The 20034-nt window shown below is 39.7% G+C and overlaps 1 protein-coding gene across 4 annotated transcripts in view; it reads left to right on the forward strand.

Annotated features, from left to right (window-relative positions):
* Positions 1 to 20034, forward strand: part of LEPR (leptin receptor) — a 101915-nt gene that overhangs the window by 27614 nt on the left and 54267 nt on the right. For all 4 annotated transcript variants that reach the window (XR_004974164.1, XM_036350770.1, XM_036350769.1 and 1 more), the window contains 3 exons: positions 9247 to 9306; positions 12890 to 13219; positions 15183 to 15306. Coding sequence is in view for 3 of the 4 variants with exons in the window: in XM_036350770.1 (XP_036206663.1) it covers positions 9267 to 9306; positions 12890 to 13219; positions 15183 to 15306 (494 nt within the window). In the remaining variant the exon portion in view is untranslated. The remainder of the gene's footprint in view (positions 1 to 9246; positions 9307 to 12889; positions 13220 to 15182; positions 15307 to 20034) is intronic.

The raw sequence follows: 20034 nt of genomic DNA on the forward strand, positions 1-20034 counted from the left end.
AGCCACTCCCCTGACTGTTATAGAAAGGGAGATCTCACTGGTGTGAATTTTCTATATGAGGATGAAGAAGTCAGATATTATCTAAATAGACCAAAATGTCCTCTTCTTTTAGCCCCATATCACCCTCTGACCTTTACCATTCAGAACAATTTAATTAATCTTTGCTTCATCTTCCAAAAATTTGTTTAAATCTCTCTTTTGTTGCTGGTCTCCTCTCATTCTCTCTGTTCTTGGGGGTTGAATGATTTATTTTACTATAATTCCAAATGTATCTTGGGAGGAAGAGAAGATCAATTTAGTTGCTCTGTTTACCATCTTGAATCTGAAGTCCCATGATATTTTATTCATATTGGTATAATAGTACTACGACAGACAAAAAAAATCATGATAATGTTACTTCTTTTTTTTTTCCCTTTTTTGTTAATTCTCACCCGAGGATATTCCCCGCCCCTTTCCCCCCATTGATTTTTAAAGAGAGGGGGAGAGATAGAGAGGCAAATCAATCGGTTACCTCCTATACATGCCCTGGATCAAGCCTGCAACCAAGGTATGTGCCCTTGACCGGAATTGAACCCGGGACCCTTCAGTCCGCAGGCTGATGCTGAGCCAGACCAGCTAGGGCTAATGTTATTTTTTTTTAATTAAATTATGATCTCATCAATGTTTATATTTCTAACACCTTATGTGGTAACTTACATTTTATCAAATATCCAGTTAATATTTAAATGAGTTGATATATGTACAGATTTATAGATTATTTTATAGTAAGATACCTGTTCTTTTTGTTTGTTTGTTAATCCTTTTCCATGGATATTTTTTCCATTGATTTTTTTGTTTTTTTTTTGTTTTAGAGAGACTGTGGAAGGAAGGGAGGGAAATGAGAGAGAGAGAGAGAGAGAGAGAGAGAGAGAGAGAGAGAGAGAGAGAAATATTGATGTGAGAGCGACACATTGATTGGTTGCCTCCTGCACGTGTCCTGACTGGGGCTGGGGATTGAACCTGCAACACAGGTCTGTGATCTTAATTGGGACTTGAACCTGAAACCCTTCAGTGTGTGGCTGATGCTCTAGCCCAGGGGTCCTCAAACTACAGCTGGCTGAAAACATTTATCCACTGGGGGTGTTTTTGCCGTCGCTGCCTGTTGCTTAGCAGCCGACTCGTCCCAGGCTGCAGTGCGCATGTGTGGAATGTGCGGCGCACTCTCCGACTCCCCTCCTTCTCCCTGTCTCTCAACTCCTCCTCTCAGTCTCGGGTGTGATCAGCCGAGTCACGAGCTTGCTTGTGCAGAGCCTGCTGCTGCCTGAGGACTGAGGTAAGAACAAGTTAGGATTTTTTTTTTTTTTTTGAAGTTAGGAGGTCTATTTTTTTTTTTTATTTTGCAGTTAGTAGGGCCTTTTTTTTGAAGTTTTGTTTTTTTACTTCAAAATAAGATATGTGCAGTGTGCATAGGAATTTGTTCATAGTTTTTTTTAAAACTATGGTCCGGCCCTCCAACGGTCTGAGGGACAGTGAACTGGCCCCCTATTTAAAAAGTTTGAGGACCCCTGCTCTAGCCACTTAGAAACACTGGCCAAGGCTAAAATGCTTATTCTTTACTTAAAAAAAATGTTTTTTTTCCCCAACCAGGATGTCACAGTTTGATACCTACCTGGTCAGGGCACTTGCCCGGGTTGCAGACTCAATTCCCAGTGAGGAGCGGGCAGGAGGCAGCCGATCAGTGATTCTCTCTCATCATTAATGTTTCTATCTCTCTCTCCCTCTCCCTTCCTCTCTGAAATTAATTATATATATATGTGTGTGTGTGTGTGTGTGTGTGTGTGTGTGTGTGTGTGTGTGTGTTTATTGATTTTAGAGAGAGAGGAAGGAAAAGGGAAAGATAGAGAGAAATATTAGTGGCAGATGGAACTTCCTGCACATCTTAAGCCAGGAATGGAGCCCACAACTTGGACTTGTGCCTCAACCAGGAATTGAGCCAGTGACCCCTGGTGCATAGGACAATGCTCAAAAAACTGAGCCACTCTGGCCAGGGAAAGATGCCTATTCTGACTCAACTTTGTTTACTTTAAGTTTATGAATCATAGCTGATCCCTCTGCATTTTTGTTTTCTTTCTTAGTTTATTTTGTTCATTAGATTCCACTTATATCTCTGCATTTTCAAGGAATTAATTTGTGAGAAGATCACACAATTAGAATCATATCAGGAACTGAAGTACTTGAAAAAATATGTTTTCAAAGTGACATGCATATGTCAGGATGATGGAAAAATAGATATTCTTTAAATTTAGAAAATAATTTAAGTCTTTAAAGCTACTTGATGGAAATAACACAACCAATTTCTATCCTAAGTGAGGAAATAAAAATAAACATACTTAAAATTACAAGATAGTACAAATCTACCAGACAGTATTTATATTGTTAAATTTTAGACACTTGAAGAAATAGTGTTTTTCATTTATATTTTAATGAAAAACTTAAATGTTGTTTAAGTGAACAATAAATGGGTATTGCTCCTGTGCAAAGTAAAAGCAAAAATTAGTGCCAGATGGAGCCCATTGAGTTTATTCATCAAAGCAGCAGAATTGTCAGAATTGCTTTTCTCACTCATAAACTTTTTTACAAACCTAGAGACTCTGAGATCATTGGAGCAAGTTGTGAACAATATCTTTCCTGCCCAATCACCCATTCAAGCACTGATTGAGACTGTTCTGTTTTATATTTAAGTAGAATTTGATACATAAAAACAGCACAAAGAGACTTCCCTGTGATGGAAATTAAACAGTCTGATTTTTTAATGAAAACCCATTATATCATAACTACCCAATGCACAAAATTTATGCAAGGGTAGGCCTTTGCAGCCCTGGCTTCTGGGGCCCTGGCAGCCCCGGCTGCCTCGCCCCACCCCCTGCCCACACCCATGTCCGCCACCACAACCCCCAGCTCCCCGGTTCCGCGGAGCCCCCCATTTGATCACCCCGCAGAGGGTGGGTCGGGCCTCCCTCTTTGTTGTGATCATGGAGTCTCCCCCTCCCCCCCATTAATCGCCCCTTGGCCAGTGGCCTGGGCCTCCCTCTGCAGGGCGATCCCAGAGGCCCCAGTTGATTGCCCCATTGGCTGGTGGCCTGGGCCTCCCTCTGCGGGGCAATCGTGGGGGATGGCGGGCCCCTCGGCCAATCGCATTAACACCCACCTTGGCTGGCCTGGCGCCAGTGTGTGTCATAGCATGGTCATCCGAAAGGTCGTCCTGATGGCCATTCTGCTACTCAGTCGTTCGGTTGATTTGCATATTATGATTTTATTATTATAGATTCAGTAGAATATGGATCTTGATTTTCCTTTTCTTTAAAGTTTATGGTAATCACTAAAGTTAGTGATATGTTTAATATGCTTATTGTATTTGGTATGTTATGCAAATTGAATTGAATTATTGCCTCTATACCCAGGTATCATGAATGCATCATTTAGATTAGACTATGGATGAATCTTTGTATATTTCAGAAAGATTTCTTCAAATATGTCAAACAAGACACATTATTCCTTTAACCATGAACATAGAATGACTACATTCCAGGGGAATGTTAGACAGTATTATCTCAAACTCCTCATAGTTTGGTGTCTATCAGTGGCTCAATTTAGGGAGCTATAAATGTGAGGAATTGCCTTAGGTATAAACACTCCATTTATTTATCAACATCAAGCATTAAAAAGAACATAAAATACATAAAAAGGAACAAGTCAGAAACAAAGAATACTACATCTGAAATGAAGAATACATTAGAAAGAAATAAGAGCAGGTTAGGAGAAACAGAGGATTGAATCAGTGATTTAGAGACAAGATAACAGAAAACATTCAAGCAGAGCAACAAAAAGAAAAAAGAATTTTTTAAAAATGAGGTAAGTCTACATCATAGGGGCACCAGATCCTGTTTGAAGAAATAATGGCTGAAAAATTCCCTAATCTGGTGAAGGAAAATGACATACCTCCCCAGGAAGCACAGAGAGTTCCAATCAAGATGAACCTGAAGAGGCCCACACCAAGACACATCATAATTAAATTGGAAAGGTTAAAGATAAAGAGAAAATCTTAAGAGCAGCAAGCGAAAGACAGTTACCTACAAGGGAGCTCTCACAAGGCTGTCAGCTGATTTCTCAGCAGAAGAATTTCAGGCTAGAAGAGATTAGGATGAAATATTCAAAGTGATAAATAACAAGGACCTACAACCAACATTACTCTACCCAGCAAGACTACTATTTAAAATTGAAGGCAAAATAAAGAGCTTTCCAGATAAGAAAAAGCTATTGAAGTTTGTTACCACCAAACCAGTAGTACAAGAAATGTTAATGGGTCTTCTTCAAGAATAAGAAAAGAAAAAAAAATAGAACATAGATATAAAGAATACAATGGTAATAAATTAGTACCTATTAATATTTACTTTAAATGTAAACAGATTAAGTGTTCCAGTGAAAAGAATGGGTAGCTGAATAGATAAGAAAACATGACCCATATATATGCTGTCTACAAGAGACCCAGCTCAGAATGAAAGATATACACAGATTTAAAGTAAAGGGATAGATGAATATATATATTTTTAAAAATATATTTTTATTGATTTCAGAGAGGAAGGGAGAGAGAGATAGAAACATCAATGATGAGAGAGAACCATTGATCAACTTCCTCCTGCATGCCTCACACTGGGGATCAAGCCCTCAACTTGGTCATGTGCTCTGACTGGGAATTGAACTGTGACTTCCTGGTTCATAGGTCAATGCTCAACCACTGAGCCATGCCAGCCAGGATGGACAAATATATTTTATACAAAAGGGAATGAATAAAAAGCTGGGGTAGCAATACTTATATCAGGCAAAATAGACTTCAAAATAAAAGCTATATCAGGAGACAAAGGACATTACATAATGCAAAAGGGATCAATCCAATAAGAGGATATAACCCTTGTAAACTATATGCACCCAACATAGGAGCACCTAGATATATAAAGCAAATCTTGGAGAACATAAAGGTGGAGATTGACAATAATACAGTTTTAGTAGGGGATTTTAACACACCATTTTCATCAATGTCTAGATCTTTAAGACAAAAAAAAAATCAATAAGGAAACAGTTGCCTCAAATGATACACGAGACCAGATGAATTTAATTGCTATCTTCAGAGCATTGTACCCCAAAGCAGTAGAATATACATTATTTTCAAGTGTACATGGAACATTCTCTAGGATAAACCACATGTTAGAACAAAAATCAAGTCTTAATACATTCAATAAGATTAAATCATATCAAGTATCTTCCTTGATGACAATGGTATAAAACTATAAATCTATCACAAGAAAACAAAGCTGAAAAAACACAAACACATGGGGGCTGAATAACATTACTAAACAATAAATGGGTCCACAATGAAATCAAGGAAGAAATCAAAAGTTATCTTGAGAAAAATGGAAATGAACACACAACAATCCCAAATCTATAGGACACAGCAAAAGCAGTCCTCTGAGGGAAATTCATAGCAATGTAGACCTACCTGAAGAAACAAGGAAAATCTGAAATAAACAATCTAACCTTACACCTAAATGGAACTAGAAAAAGAACAACAAACAAAACCTAAAGTAATAGGAGGAAATAATAAAGATTAGAGCAGAAATAAATTACACAGAGACTAAAAAAAGTACAAAAGATTAGCAAAACAAAGAATGAGTTCTTTAAAAGATAAACAAGATTGACAACGTTTAACCATACTCAAGGGGGAAAAAAGGAAATAACTCAAATAAAATCAGAAAAGAAGGAGAATAACTGATACCACAGAAATACAAAGGATTATAAGAAAATATCATGAAGAACTATATGTCAGGGCTTACTTGGGCCAGCTGAGGACTGGGCTGGGGCTCAGGATTCACTCCTCCTGCTCTGGGCAGGCACCTCTATGGTATTTCTAAGGTGATGATGTGTACAGCAACTTTCTTTGGAGCAAGAGGAAACACCTATGAATCCAATGGTGACCTTGCTCTCTGGATGCCAGAACATCAGGTCAGAAGTTGAGATTTCCACTATCAAGAAACAATGGAAAGAGCTGCAGCTGGTGTGGTGCCACCAGCTTACTTTGGAGAATAATTCTGGGAAGAGTTACATCTTGCCATTCACTAATTCACTCATTCATTCAGTTAAAATATATTGAGCACTTGCTATAGAGTCAGCTTCTATGTATGAAGGATATAATGATGAAAGGAAATAGTAAAAGAAAAATCAGTTGGTCTGGTGGAGTTTACATCCTATTGGAGAGGGTTAGACAATAAACAAGAAAAATCATATTCACATTACTATCCTATATAATAAAGAGCTAATATGCAAATGGTCATCATGCCCTAGTGCCCTCATGCCCTTGTGCCAGGGCCAGTTGACCTGAGGCCATGCCCCCCGCCCGAGTGGGGCTTGACGGGGGACCTACAGCTGCACCCCCCGCCCTGCGTGGCTTGACGCGGGTGGGCCCGGCCGGGTCTGGGTCTCGCGTGATTTCAAGGCACACATGGGTGGGTGGGGACTTGACTCTGGGTCCCGCGGTGCGCCCCAGACTCAGACAGGTGGGAGATTTTCATATACATTTTACTAATTTCTTTCATCTCTGACACTTCTATATTATAGAGAAAGGGCAAATAGCAATATTCAAATACTAGAGGCCTGGTGCATGAAAATTCATGCACTGGAAGGGGGATCCCTCAGCTCGGCCTGCTTCCTCTCACAGTCTGGGAGCCCTCAGGGGCAGGAGATGACCTGGCGATCAGGGGAAGGCGATGCCCCCATCACACCTCTGCTGCTGCCACTGCCGGCAAAGCAAGCTTCGGCCGGCCCTGGTTACCTGAGCCTCAGGTCGGCCCTGGGCAGCCGGGGGGCTGAGGTGACCGAGGGACTCCGGAGGCAGGTGCACAGAGTGGCCAGGCCCATCTGGGGGTGGGCTCGGCCTTGCCATGCACCTGCTGCCCCGGTGGGGCTGAGGGGACTGGGAGCCGCCATCTTGTGGCTGTGGGTGCTGCCATCTTTGAGGGTGTGGCAGTCAATTAGCATATTCCCTCCTTATTGGCTGTGGGTGCTGCCATCTTTGTGATGGCGTGAGGGTCAATTAGCATATTTTCTCTTTATTAGATAGGATTTCCTCTAATTAATTCCCTTTTAATGGGCCAATAGTTAAGTAATAAGGAGAAAAAATTAAGCAGAACAGCAGATATGACATATTGGGGTGGGGAAGGTGTTGAAATTTTAGTAGGTTGGTCAGGGAAGGCTCCTCAGAGAAGGTGACTTGAGCAAAGAGGAGAGTAGTGATTGATGAAGTCAGTGAGATCCAGGACCTTGTAGTTCTGTTCGGGACTCGGACATTTACTCTGAGTGAAAAGGGTGGTACTGCGGTGCTTTGGGAAAGAGAGACATGATCTGACCTATGCGTTAACAAGACCACTGGCTGTTGCATGGAGAATATATTGAATTGGGGAGCAAGGGAAGCAAGCAGCAGGGAGACCAATTATGAGGTTCTTCCGATCTTCCAGGGAAGAGATAACGGTAGCTTAGAATGGGGTACTGGTAATGGAGGTGGTGAGAAATTACTGAATTTTGAAATTCCCATGAAAGTCTGCCACTGTTAGAATGGTACCTGTTACTTAAAGTTGGGCAAAATTGCTTTCTGTTCTCAGTGTTAGGATTATTGTACGTTTCCCTAAGCTGTTGCTCTCATTTTATTTTAAGTACTTTGAATTTTCAGTTGAGAAATTTAACCATAAGAAAGCTTAAAGCAAATTAATAGGTCATCCTTAGGAAGTGAATTCCAATTAATGGCATTTTGTATATTAGACTTATTTTGGTCATTTTACCATTAGTTTCCCCTTTGCTTGATTTTTCTCTCCTGTTTAAAAAATTTCTATCACTTTTTTTTTCCTGTGTTATTTTTGTTTTTATAAACCTTCTTATATTACTTTCTGGTACAATTTTTGGTACATATGATTTTTTTCTCTCTTTGAGTCTATTGAATGTACCACCTTTCACCCTCTATGTCCTTTTCATAACCATGATTGTTTCTTTGTTATATAAGAGCAAAACCTGTCTGTAAGATTTCAAGCCATAAGAATAGTTTGTGTTTTTCATGGAACATTAAATAAAAGAATGGCTGGCTTATGTAAGGAAAAACAACTGATCTACTTTGTCACTTAGCTCAGCAGATAATATTCAGTTGAGTTAAAAGTGAATCAAATTAATGGTTGGACTGAATGACTAGTCACTAGTCAGTTCATTTGAAACATTTAGCCTAGTGATATGCTTATCTATGATACATTCTGATTATGAAACTTGCTCTTGGGGTTATTTTATGAGAAAATTTTGTGTCAAAAACAGGTAGAATAAAAAAAAACTGGGAAGAATTTGCACACATTTCATAGGATTAAATAATGAAGATTTCAAACTGAACCCTTTTTTAGAAATCCTAAATAAATATTGTGATGTCAGTGTACAAAGAACTCAAATTCTTATGAAAAACAAATAGTCTGAAAAACAAATTTACCAGACTACAAAATGTTTATGCACATCTATTTTATTCCCAAGAGTAATTAAGTTGTAAACTAAACAAACATGTCTTTCCGTTTTCTCATCACATGGTACCAATTCTCAGATATGACTCATGAGGCATGTATCTCATTTAATATTTTATAATGTTATTTGTGGTAAAGATGTGATTTCTGTTTTCAAATAAAATCACTCAGAATTATGGGAAGCTCAGAGAGTGACTGGAGAGATCATCCATCTGATTTGTAGATGAGGAACCTGAGGTCTAGAGTGTTGAAGTCCCAGGTTCTATAGCTGACTTGTAAAAGAGCCTAGATTGATACCCAAGTCTCCTGACACCTAACCCAGGGCTTTCACCTCAGATTAACTTGCATGTGGTGAACTGAATCCCCAATTTTAGGATAAAAAAATTGGCCTTGGCTGGTTTCGCTCAGTGGCTAGAACATTAGCCCACAGATGGAAGGGTTCCAGATTCAATTCTGGTCAAGGGCACATACCTCAGTTGCAGGTTCCATTCCCCACCCTGGTCAGAGCAGTGAGGCGGGCAACCAATTCATTATGTCATATATGAATATGTGGCTTATTTTAACTATATAAAACAGCATGTGCATAGGAATAAATCTATAATACAGTTGTCCCTGATATTGATTCAGAGTATTATTGATGATTAAAATATAAAGATTTACTGTTTTTCAGGTGTTCTTCTCTGAAGTAAGATGACTTGTCAAAAATTTTGTATGGCTTTGTTACAGTGGGGTAAGTTATTTGTCTTTTCCTCCCACTTAAAAATCATTTTTATTTTTCAATTACAGTTAAAATACATTATTATATTAGTTTCAGGTGTATACCCCAGTGATTAGACATTACCTAACTTACTAAGTGATTATTCTGATAAATCTTTCACCCATCTGACACCATACATAGTTATTAGAATATTAATGACTATACTAGGGGCCCAGTGCACAAATTCACGCACCTTGAAAGGAACTGTGAGCCGTGAGGCTGTGGTGGGCACAGGGGCGGATCTCGGCCCATCCTCTGCACCCCTGCCTGGCCACTCCCGCTGCAGCCAACAGTCCCCTGTCTGTTGGCAGCCCTGCTCCCACTGCTGCAGCTCCCACGTGCTGACTGTGCCAGCCCTGGCCCCATCCACACCTGCTGACAGCGTGGAGCTATTGGGGCCAGCACCAGCAGTGGGTGTGAGCGGCTGCTGCTGCCCTGATCACCCCTCAAGAGCAGGGGGAGGTGGAGAAGCCCTGATGGGTGATGGGGGCCGGCAGCCGTTGCTCACACCCACTGATGGTGCTGAGCAATCTGGGCTGGTGGTGGGTGCCAGCAGCAGGTGCAATTGGCAGCTCCGGTGCCGGCAGTGGTGTTAGTGGGTCTGGCACCGGCAGCAGGTGTGAGCACCGGGTGGGACCATGGCACGCGACAGCAAAGAATTTTCAGTAACCACCAGAGGTTTGTCCCGATGACAGCGACCTGCTCACCTGTTCCACAATCCCACCGCAGCCGACATCTGCCATGTTACATGCGCGCCCCCTGGTGGTCAGCGCACATCATAGCGACCAGTTGTTCAGTTGTTTGGTTGTTCCGCTGTTTGGTCTGTTTGCATATTAGAGTTTTATATATATAGATTCCCTATGCTGTACTTTATATCTCCATTAGAGGCCCTGTGCACGAATTCGTGCACCAGTGGGATCCCTCAGCCTGGCCTGTGGGATTGGGCCGAAACCAGCTCTCTGACATCCTTGAGGGGTCCTGGATTGCAAGAGGGTGCAGGCCAGGCCAAGGGACCCCACTGGTGCACGATCGAGGCCAGGGAGGGACGCAGGAGGTTGGCCAGCCGGGGAGGGACCATGGGAGGGCTCCAGGGCATGTCCGGCCAGTCCCGATAGGCCGGACCCTAGCAGCAAGCTAACCTACCAGTCAAAGGATCTGCCCCCTGGTGGTCAGTGCACACCATAACGACTGGTCAACTGGTCGACTGTCTGCGCCTTGGTGGTCCATGCACCATAGCGAAAGGTTGAGCGGCCTTAGCATATCATTAGCATATTATGCTTTGTTTGGTTGAACAGACAACTGGACGACCAGACACTTAGCATAGTAGGCTTTTATTATATAGGATGACTATTCTGTAAAAACCAATTTGAACTATTTTTTTAAAAAATAAATATTTTTATTGATTTTAGAGAGAGAGGAAGGGAGAGGAAAAGAGAGATAGAAACATCAATGAGAGAGAACATTGATTGGCTGCCTCCTGCATTCCCTCCTGGGGATTGAGTCCATAACCTGGGCATATGTTCTGACCAGGAATCGAACCAAAGACCTCTTGGTGTATGGGACAATGCTCAGCCAACTGAGCCACACCGGCTGGGCCCCATTTGTACTTCTTATTAAAATGTCCATATGTAAGGTAGAGATTTTGCTCTTGGAGATACTGTTTCCTATATTTGCTAACAGAATTTTCTGTTTCCAGGTAGGAATTCTCATGCTCATGCTCACTTAATGAAAGTATAAGTGTGAAAATGAAAACCTTTTATCCCTTTGCAAATAGTGTGAAATGAACACTATTCCCAAACTCTTGGAAAGAACCTGATTTATAACACACACACACACACACACACACACACACACACACACACACTTCATATTTATAGCTGCAAAAATAGAATTGGTCTATATATACTGTTCTGTGTTTGTTTTTTCAAACTATATTTTTATTGATTTCAGAGAGGAAGAGAAAGAGAGAGAGAGAGAGAGAGAGAGAGAGAGAGACAACATGATGAGAGAGAATCATTGATTGGCTGTCTCCTGCATGCCCCCTACTGGGGATCAAGCCTGCAACCCAGGCATATTCCCTGATTAGGAGTTGAATCATGACCTCCTGGTTCATAGGTTGATGGTCAACCACTGAGCCACGTTGGCGGGGCTGTTCTGTTTGGTTTTTTTTCCCTACTTAACAGCTTTTCAATTTATCATGCCTTTTTTGGTATTTACTAATGTAATTATTTGTTTAATGATAGCATGACAATGAACTGTATGTATCTACCTTAAATTATTAATTTATTTGACCAATTCCCCATTAATATTGATTTATTTTCTGTAACAAATAATGCTGCATTGAAATGTATATACATATATCTTTGTATGTTTGGGAGAATATATTTTTAAAAAATATATATTTTTATTGATCTTTTACAGAGAGGAAGGGAGAGGGTTAGAGAAGTTAGAGAGAGAGAAATATCAACCAGCTGCCTCCTGCACACCCACTACTGGGGATGTGCCTGCAACCAAGGTACATGCCCTTGACTGGAATTGAACCTGGGACCCTTAAGTCCGCAGGCCGACGCTCTATCCACTGAGCCAAACCAATTGGGGCTGGAGAATATTTTTGTAGATTAATTCCTAAAGAGGGATATTTATTTTGAATAGTGTGCACAATATATATATATATTGATTTCAGAGAGGAAGGGAGTGGGAAAGAGAGAAAGAGAAACATCAATGTGAGAGTGAAACATTGATTGGCTGCCTCCTGCACACCCCCTGCTGGGGATCAAGCCTGCAACCTGGGCATGTGCCCTGACCAGGAATTGAACCAGCAATCCTTTGGTACATGGGATGATGCCCAACCAACTGAACCACACTGGCCAGGGCAATGAGAGAGAATCACTGATTGGCTACCTCCTGCATGCCCCCTACTGGGGGTCAAAGCCCGCAACCCCGGCAAATGCCCTGACAGGGAATCAAACCATGACTTCCTGGTTCATAAGTTGATGCTCAACCTCTGAACCGCGTGGACAAGGCTGTTTTAATATTTCTTAAAAAGAATAACACCAAAATGTTAACAGTACTTTCACTGAATCCTTTTATAAAGGATTTGTCTTCAACATCAGGATACTTGGATGAGCTGATCCTGAAATCAATAAAAACATACTTTAAAAAAGAAATACTAAAACAGCACTTCAATATTTGGTTATGTAATTGTCCAGATATTTATCTATGCTGGAGTTCATTAGAATATTCAGTTTTAGAAATGAAAATTGAAATATTTAGTTATACTTTCTTTTCATTAAAATATAAATTATCCTAATGAGAAAGTAGAAGCATGAATTTCCAAAAAGGGGTGCTAGAGAGTGAAGTTGTCTCTATAAATAAATGCACCTCTCAAGTATAACACATTATACAATAGACATACAGAGCTAGGTATTAGGCACTGATTTGAGCACTTGGAAAGTTAAATAATGACTGTTGAGCACTGCATGGTTTAATCGTAGATACTTCCTATTTATGTCTTAGTCAAAATGATTTTTTATGTGTGTTTTTAATGTCCAAACAGAATTTATTTATGTGATATCAGCATTTAACTTGGCATATCCCAGTACTCCTTGGAGATTTAAGCTGTTTTGCATGCCACCAAACACAACTTACGACTTTCTCTTGCCTGCTGGAATTTCAAAGAACACTTCAAATTTGAATGGATATTATGAGCCACTTTTAGAAGCTAAATTTAATTCAAGTGGTACCTACTATTCTAACTTAACATCCAAAACAACTTTCCACTGTTGCATTTGGAGTGAGGAAAATGAAAACTGCTCTGTACAAGCAGACAACATTGAAGGGAAGGCGTTCGTTTCACCAGTAAATTCTTTAGTTTTTCAACAAATAGGTAAGTATTTTAATGTTCCAAGATTTAGCTGTTATTCAGCTGTTTTGAACAAAATGTTTTTATTCTCTGAAAACTGCATGGAATTGATGTCTTATGGATGGGATTCTTAACATGTATTATAATTTTATATTAGTAACAGAATTAGGATTCATCATGTGACCAAACTAATAAGCCCCCAATTTTTTTTATGTCCCATAGAGTTAGATAAGAATGTAATGAAGGAACTTATTTTAAACTATAAATACATTTCTTGTGGTCTTCTAAGTGTGCTTTAAAATAGAAAAGGCACATCTAACTTATTAAATAGATAAAATATTTAAAATATTCAATTGTTAAATTAGTTACATTTTAAAGCATTATGAGTGATAATATTTGTTCAAACAAAGAATTGCTCTGTACCCAATAGATCCTTTAAATCAAGGAGTTTTTGTTGTGTGAGGTTAATGCATACTGAATGTAGCTAGTATAGTTCATAATGCTGCATCTGGAGATCCAAACAACAAAATTACTTCTAAGCCTTCTGGAAGAGCTAATAGAGCAGAGTCACTTGATGTGGCACTATAAAGAGACCTACAGGATGAAAATAAAGGCACACATATGTATAGCATTCCTATGTAGGAATAATCAGGATTTCTCAGCTTCTACACTATTGACATTTTGGGCCAGATAATTCTTGGTTAGGCGGGGCTGTTCTGTGCATTGTAGGATGTTTAGCAGTATTTCTGGCTTCTCCCACTAGATGCCTGTACCACTCCCTCTCCAGTTGTGACAATCACAGCATAGCTCCAGGGTTTGCCAGATGTCCCATGGAGGACCAAATGGCCCTGGTGGAGCACCACTGATTCGATGGAAGAAACACTACAGTTTGTGGAAATCAGTTTAGGAATAAGGATAAAGCATACATATGCAATAAAATCAGAGTTTTAAAATAAGTTAACAGTGCCTCCAATTGAATCTATAGTCTTTTAATTTTGTTATAAATGTTTTATTCCACTGCACTGTCACTAAAATTAAGCACTTTAAAAAATTTGTAAAGAAACTTAGCCTTTCTAGTGATTATTAAATGTATTAAGAATGAACATAAGAAATCAGGGTCCTTATGATGAGCTTTGAAATGATAAAATAAAAGTTAATATTTTTTTTCACATGAAAGGAATGACTATGATGCTGTAGATTTTAATTTTATATACTGTATAAATAAAGGCTAATAGCTAGTTACTTCTGAATGAGTTAGTCTTTAAAACTAAAATTATTAATTTAAGTGGTGGTTACTGAGGATTTCCATTGATTATTCTGCCAAACGGGGCTCAAGATAGGTTTTAGGTTTGGGGAAATATATTACTGTTGCCCTAAGATAGTTTAAAAAAATGGAAATTACTAAATAGTCATGATTTCCATTTTTTGTTACTCTTGCTTTCTAAATTACAAACCACCTATAGTTTATCTTACATTACCAGCTGAGTTTTTCAGTGTGCTGTGAAATAAACTTTCATCAGTTATATTTGGAGCCTGTAATATTATAATAACGAGAATTTAAGACATTCATCATAGTTCAAATGTGAATCACCTTGCTTTTATTGCTAAAATAGACACATAAATATTGCTCCACATTTGCTTGTACTTTGATATTTAATGTTCTCTTTCGCTTGGAAAGTGAGTCTGAACTGAGCTATGTGAGGATTTTGTTTTGAGGATTGTCCTATGTAAGTGATTCAGGATAAAAAGGTCTAAGAAGCAATCATTGAATTTAATTCTTTTTTACACAAAAAGGAAACTGAAGGCCAAAGGCACTGAATGACTTTGGCAAACACATCCCACTAGGTAGAGCCTGTTTTGTTTTGTTTTCTCTCAGAATGGGCAATGTGAGTTGTATCAGAACACTGGTAAATTTAATTTAGCTCTTCTCTTTCAGGGAGTTGTTCAGAATGTTTTTCAGATTTAAAGCAGTTTATTTTTAATTCAGGTGCAAACTGGAACATACAGTGCTGGATGAAAGAGGACTTGGAATTATTCATCTGTTATATAGAGCCATTATTTAAGAATTCTTTCAAGAATTATGACCTTAAGGTCCATCTTTTATATGTTCTGTAAGTACCAACTAAATTAATTTGTACATTTCTATGACACATAAAAAAAAATGTGTCGAAGTGGATTGTGAAACCTCTCCTATCCATACATTTCCTTTGATGTCTATGTAAGTTTCTAGGTGGCAGTTTACATATTTTTTTATACAACTTTCTTTTCCATTAGTTTTTCTCTTTTCTCCTCTTCTTTATTCAGGTGGCAAGACATTGCAGATATGAATGGGCATATATTCTGAAAAAAAGGATGAGCTCAATTTAGGGGTCTTAGATATTTGAGTGGAGGATGGGGAGTTTTTTCCTATTCATTTTTCACAGGCTAGTGGTTGGGACAGAAGGGCACCGGGTTTTAGTTTTAGTGGCTGCTGATGTGTACTGGCCCGCACATGAAGCTGAGGGAGCACAAGAGTAGTGTGGGAGCCTTGGTGAGGAGAGCTAGGACAGCTGGGGAGAGAAGAGAGGTGGGAAGGCTGCCTGAGGAAGGAGACCTGCTGAGGTGAGTTTTCAGGGCTGAAGAAGAGCTAATAAGAAAAAAATGTGAGTAGGTAGCATTGAGAAGCAGATCAGCATTACAGTGGCGCCTTGACTTACGAGTGTCTCGACTAACGAGTGTTTTGAGATACCAGCTGTCTCCCGGAGGATTTTTTGCATTGAGTTGACAGAGTAATTTGAGTTAACGAGCTCCTTAACGAGCTCGGTCTCGGAAAGAATTAAACTCGTAAGTCAAGGCCCCACTGTACCTGGAAGTTTCTTAGAAACTGAACTAGTGAGCCAGAAATTCTAAGGGTGGGGCCTGTCAGTCTAGGTTTGACCAAGCCCTTAGGTGATTCTGATGGAACTGAAGTTTGAAAACCCCTGGTGTAGAGGTTACTAAGACATATTTTGGAGTTGGACCACCTGGCTCTACCACTTACTAAATGTGCACTCACAGCACTGGCTATGCTTAACAGCATTCCTCACTCTAGAAATTAACTCACTGGACATATTCATACAAATGCTTTGTAATTATTTGTTGAACCAATATTGCTAAAGTGCTTTCTAAGAAATTTTTGTTAATTTACCCCTCAGGAATGTATTGATGAGGCAAAATTATTATTTTTTAACTTTTATTTTTATTGATTTCAGAGAGGAAGGGAGAGAGAGACAGAGTAGAAACATCAACAATGAGAGAGAATCATTGATTGGTTGCCTGCTACATGCACCCTACTGGGGATTGAGCCTGCAACCCGAGCATGTGCCCTGACTGGGAATCGAACCGTGACCTCCTGGTTCATAGGTCGATGCTCAACCACTGAGTCACGATGGCTGAGCGAGGCGAAAGTTATTGATGAAGAAATAATATTGTCTAAAGGTGGGACTAGAGATAGGTCAATTGTGCCAGATATAACAGAACAGTATAATAAGGTCTGAGTAATATCTATTGACTTGACAATGTGGAAGTAGTGGAAACTTTTGCCAGAGCTGTTTCAAGGAGTGGAAAGGGAGGTAGCCAGAACCAAACAAAACTTGGGGGAAGGATCCTGCAGAGCTGACTTCTGAGGAGCTGGTACTGGTTCTTCAGGCACTTGATGGAGGGACCCTGCAAAGCCGAAACTCATGTATCTGAGGAGGGGATGCTGGATCGCCTGTATAGAAGGGTCTCCGAGGAGGCATGTTACGGCTGGTTCTGAGAATGTGGGGGGGAAAGACCTGGTTACTGACCTGCAGCGACCCAGGTGAAGAGCCTTTGCTGGGGTGATGAATAGGAAACAAAACAAGAGGGATCAAGTCCCTTGTTCCTCCATCAGCCTTCTAGTGTCCTAGCACTTATAGGTAGAGATTAACCAGCATCCAGGAGTTGTGCAGGGCTCAGTTGCAGCGTGGGAAAGCAGGGTATAGAGGGTGGGTTTGAAGATGAGAGACAAAAGCTTCGCCAGCATAGCTCTCCCCGTTAGCTACATAGCAGCTACACATACCTTTCTACACATACTGGAACTACGACTTCCCTGTAGCTTCATGCTTTCCCTTACTAAGATGCAACTACATTTTGAACAAAAGGAGACACTTGAATAGGGAGACGCTATGTGCCAATTGTCGTTGTATCCATTTCTGTGCATCATTTACAATTCTGATATCTGGGCAATATTAATTTCTCTTTACATTCAGACACAGTCTCGCCTAAATGAATATTCTGTAAACTAAATACTAAATTGTAAAGAATCCTTATGTAAAATGATAGGGGAAGGAGGTGATTCAGAGGAAATTACTTAATATATAAAAATAAAAAATTAGTTACTATATGTATTTTGTATGTACTATATACAAAAATACAGTTAATGTAAATCAAAAAGGAAGAACATATGCTTAATGGACATCATCCTTATTTTTGTGCTGATTATCAGGCTGTGGTTAATACTTATAACTTATGTTGAACTATTTCTTAAGGTTATCCCAAGTGTAGCCCAGGTAGGGTGTCCTTGCTGTCACCCCTGACATTGAATGTCTCTGTGCTAATAATTTCCACATCTCAGTGCTGGCCCCTAGATGCTACCACTGATGAGTCTAAAAGCCCCTGCCATCCCTGCTCCCCTGTGCAGTCCTCATCAGGGCCGGTGTCCTGAATGGGGGTATCTGATGGGTGAGGACGTGCCCTCGCTGCCAGTGTTGCAGCCTTACAGAATGGTGGATTTTCCACTCTGATGCCGTACAGCCCCGGCACCTACGTAAATGTCCACAACAGAAATGGCTGGACTATAAATCCAAGAGGCCCAAGAAGCCTAGCTGAGATTGTGAAGGTTGGAAGGTGGAGGAATACAGGCAATGCCAGGCTAAGGGTGGACATTTAAAGCATGGGAAAGAATGAGCTTAGTTCTAGTCTATAGAAAGTGACCCAGCAGGGAGAGAATAGTTGGAGATCTGATAGATAGGCACCTATTGGAGGTATATGATAGAGAGTGAGTAGTTGAATAGGCAAGTTCCAGAAAAAGAGCACAGATAGAGGGATGAAGAACGGTCACTTTGTCTTCTGAGTATTGAGACAATAAAGGAAGCCCTATGGCAGCGGTCGGCAAACTCTAGTCAACAGAGCCAAATATCAACAGTACAACGATTGAAATTTCTTTTGAGAGCCCAATTTTTTAAACTTAAACTATATAGATAGGTACATTGTTATTAACTTAATTAGGGTACTCCTAAGGCTTAGGAAGAGCCACACTCAAGGGGCCAAAGAGCCGCATGTGGCTCGCGAGCCCCAGTTTGCCGACCACGGCCTATGGGGATGAAGATATAGCTGAAGTTTGGGGCAGAACATTTCCTGCTTTATTGGGTAAAACAGACTTTAGCACAGAGAAAAGAAATCATTTGCAATGTAGTACATTCCTACAGTGACCTAAATTCTTTGGATCACTTTTTATTTTAAGTACACAAAGTACACAAGTGTAATTGCAAAATTACAATTTGCAAGCACTTTGTTTTACATTTCAAAAATGCCACCATCAAGTTGTTGACACATTTATGTACAAAACAGATTAATACCTGCTACAAAGCACTCTTTGTGAGAATGCAAACTCTAATAACAGGAAAAAAAAAAAAGGACAAAAGCATCAACATCATTACATAAGTTTAAAAGACAGTTTTTAAACCTGGGTTGCAGGCTTGATCCAAGGTCCTGGTTGGGGTGTGTGTGTGTGTGTGTGTGAGGCAACTAATTCATGTAGTTTCTCTCACATTGATGTTTCTCTCTCTTTCTCCCTCTCTCCCTTCCACTCTCTCAAGAAAATCAATGGAAAAAATGTCATTGGGTGAGGATTAAGAAAAACAAAACAACAACAAAAAAGAAAATTATGATAAGTTAACTAGATTTTTAAAATCTTGCTCATATGATGAATTTAGCAGATTCTTTTTACCTGCTTTTATTCTTAACTCAGGTTTCTAAAAATATCAATACAGGAAAACCTATCCTAAGTGCATTCAATTTGAGAAGCGATCTCTCTTTTTTGCCACATTAATTCTTCTATCCTTTATATGATTTGGTTTAATCTAATGAATATGTATATTTTACCAATTGTCACATACTAGTTCTGCCTTTAATTTTATTTTTTGTGCACATCTTTGTGCAAAATACCTCTAAGTAATTCAAATAAGACCTTTTAGATCTGGAGGAAGAGATGGTCAGAATAATACATGAGACCTCCATGGAAGAGAAAATCCATAATGTTGGTTACTATAGAAAAGTTTTTAATCAAAATCACCTTCTGTGGACATTAGGAAATTCACAAGAGAAATCTTTCAAATGCTTCCAAGTGCAAATAATTATATTTTAAAAAAGAACTAACACCTAATATTTATAAGAGTTTTAAATCCTATAGAAATGTCCCTTAAGGGAAAGTGTTGTTTGAGCTCAGATATTAATGTTTGTCAGAGAATCTGAAGGAGAGATACCAAAGAAATGTGCTATTCTGGAACTGCTTAAGGCCTTTTATCTTAGACCTAGGATGCAAGTCCTCTTCTTCCTTCATGACTTGCCTATTGTGTACACCAGGCGCTGAGCTGGGGAACAATGTTAACTCGACTGAGCCCTTGCCCTCCTGGAGCTAATAGTAAAGACAAAGGACATAATAAAGTTTGAAAATGCTGTCATGTAATAAACACAGGGACACATGGAAACCTACTACAAGTATTCTGAGGGGGCAGAGAAGAATGAGCCAGATAGAGTGAAGGGCATTTGCAAAGGCCCGTCGGCACACGTAGACATTT

Source organism: Myotis myotis, unplaced genomic scaffold (genome assembly GCF_014108235.1).
Source record: "Myotis myotis isolate mMyoMyo1 unplaced genomic scaffold, mMyoMyo1.p scaffold_m19_p_2, whole genome shotgun sequence".
NCBI lineage: Eukaryota > Metazoa > Chordata > Mammalia > Chiroptera > Vespertilionidae > Myotis > Myotis myotis.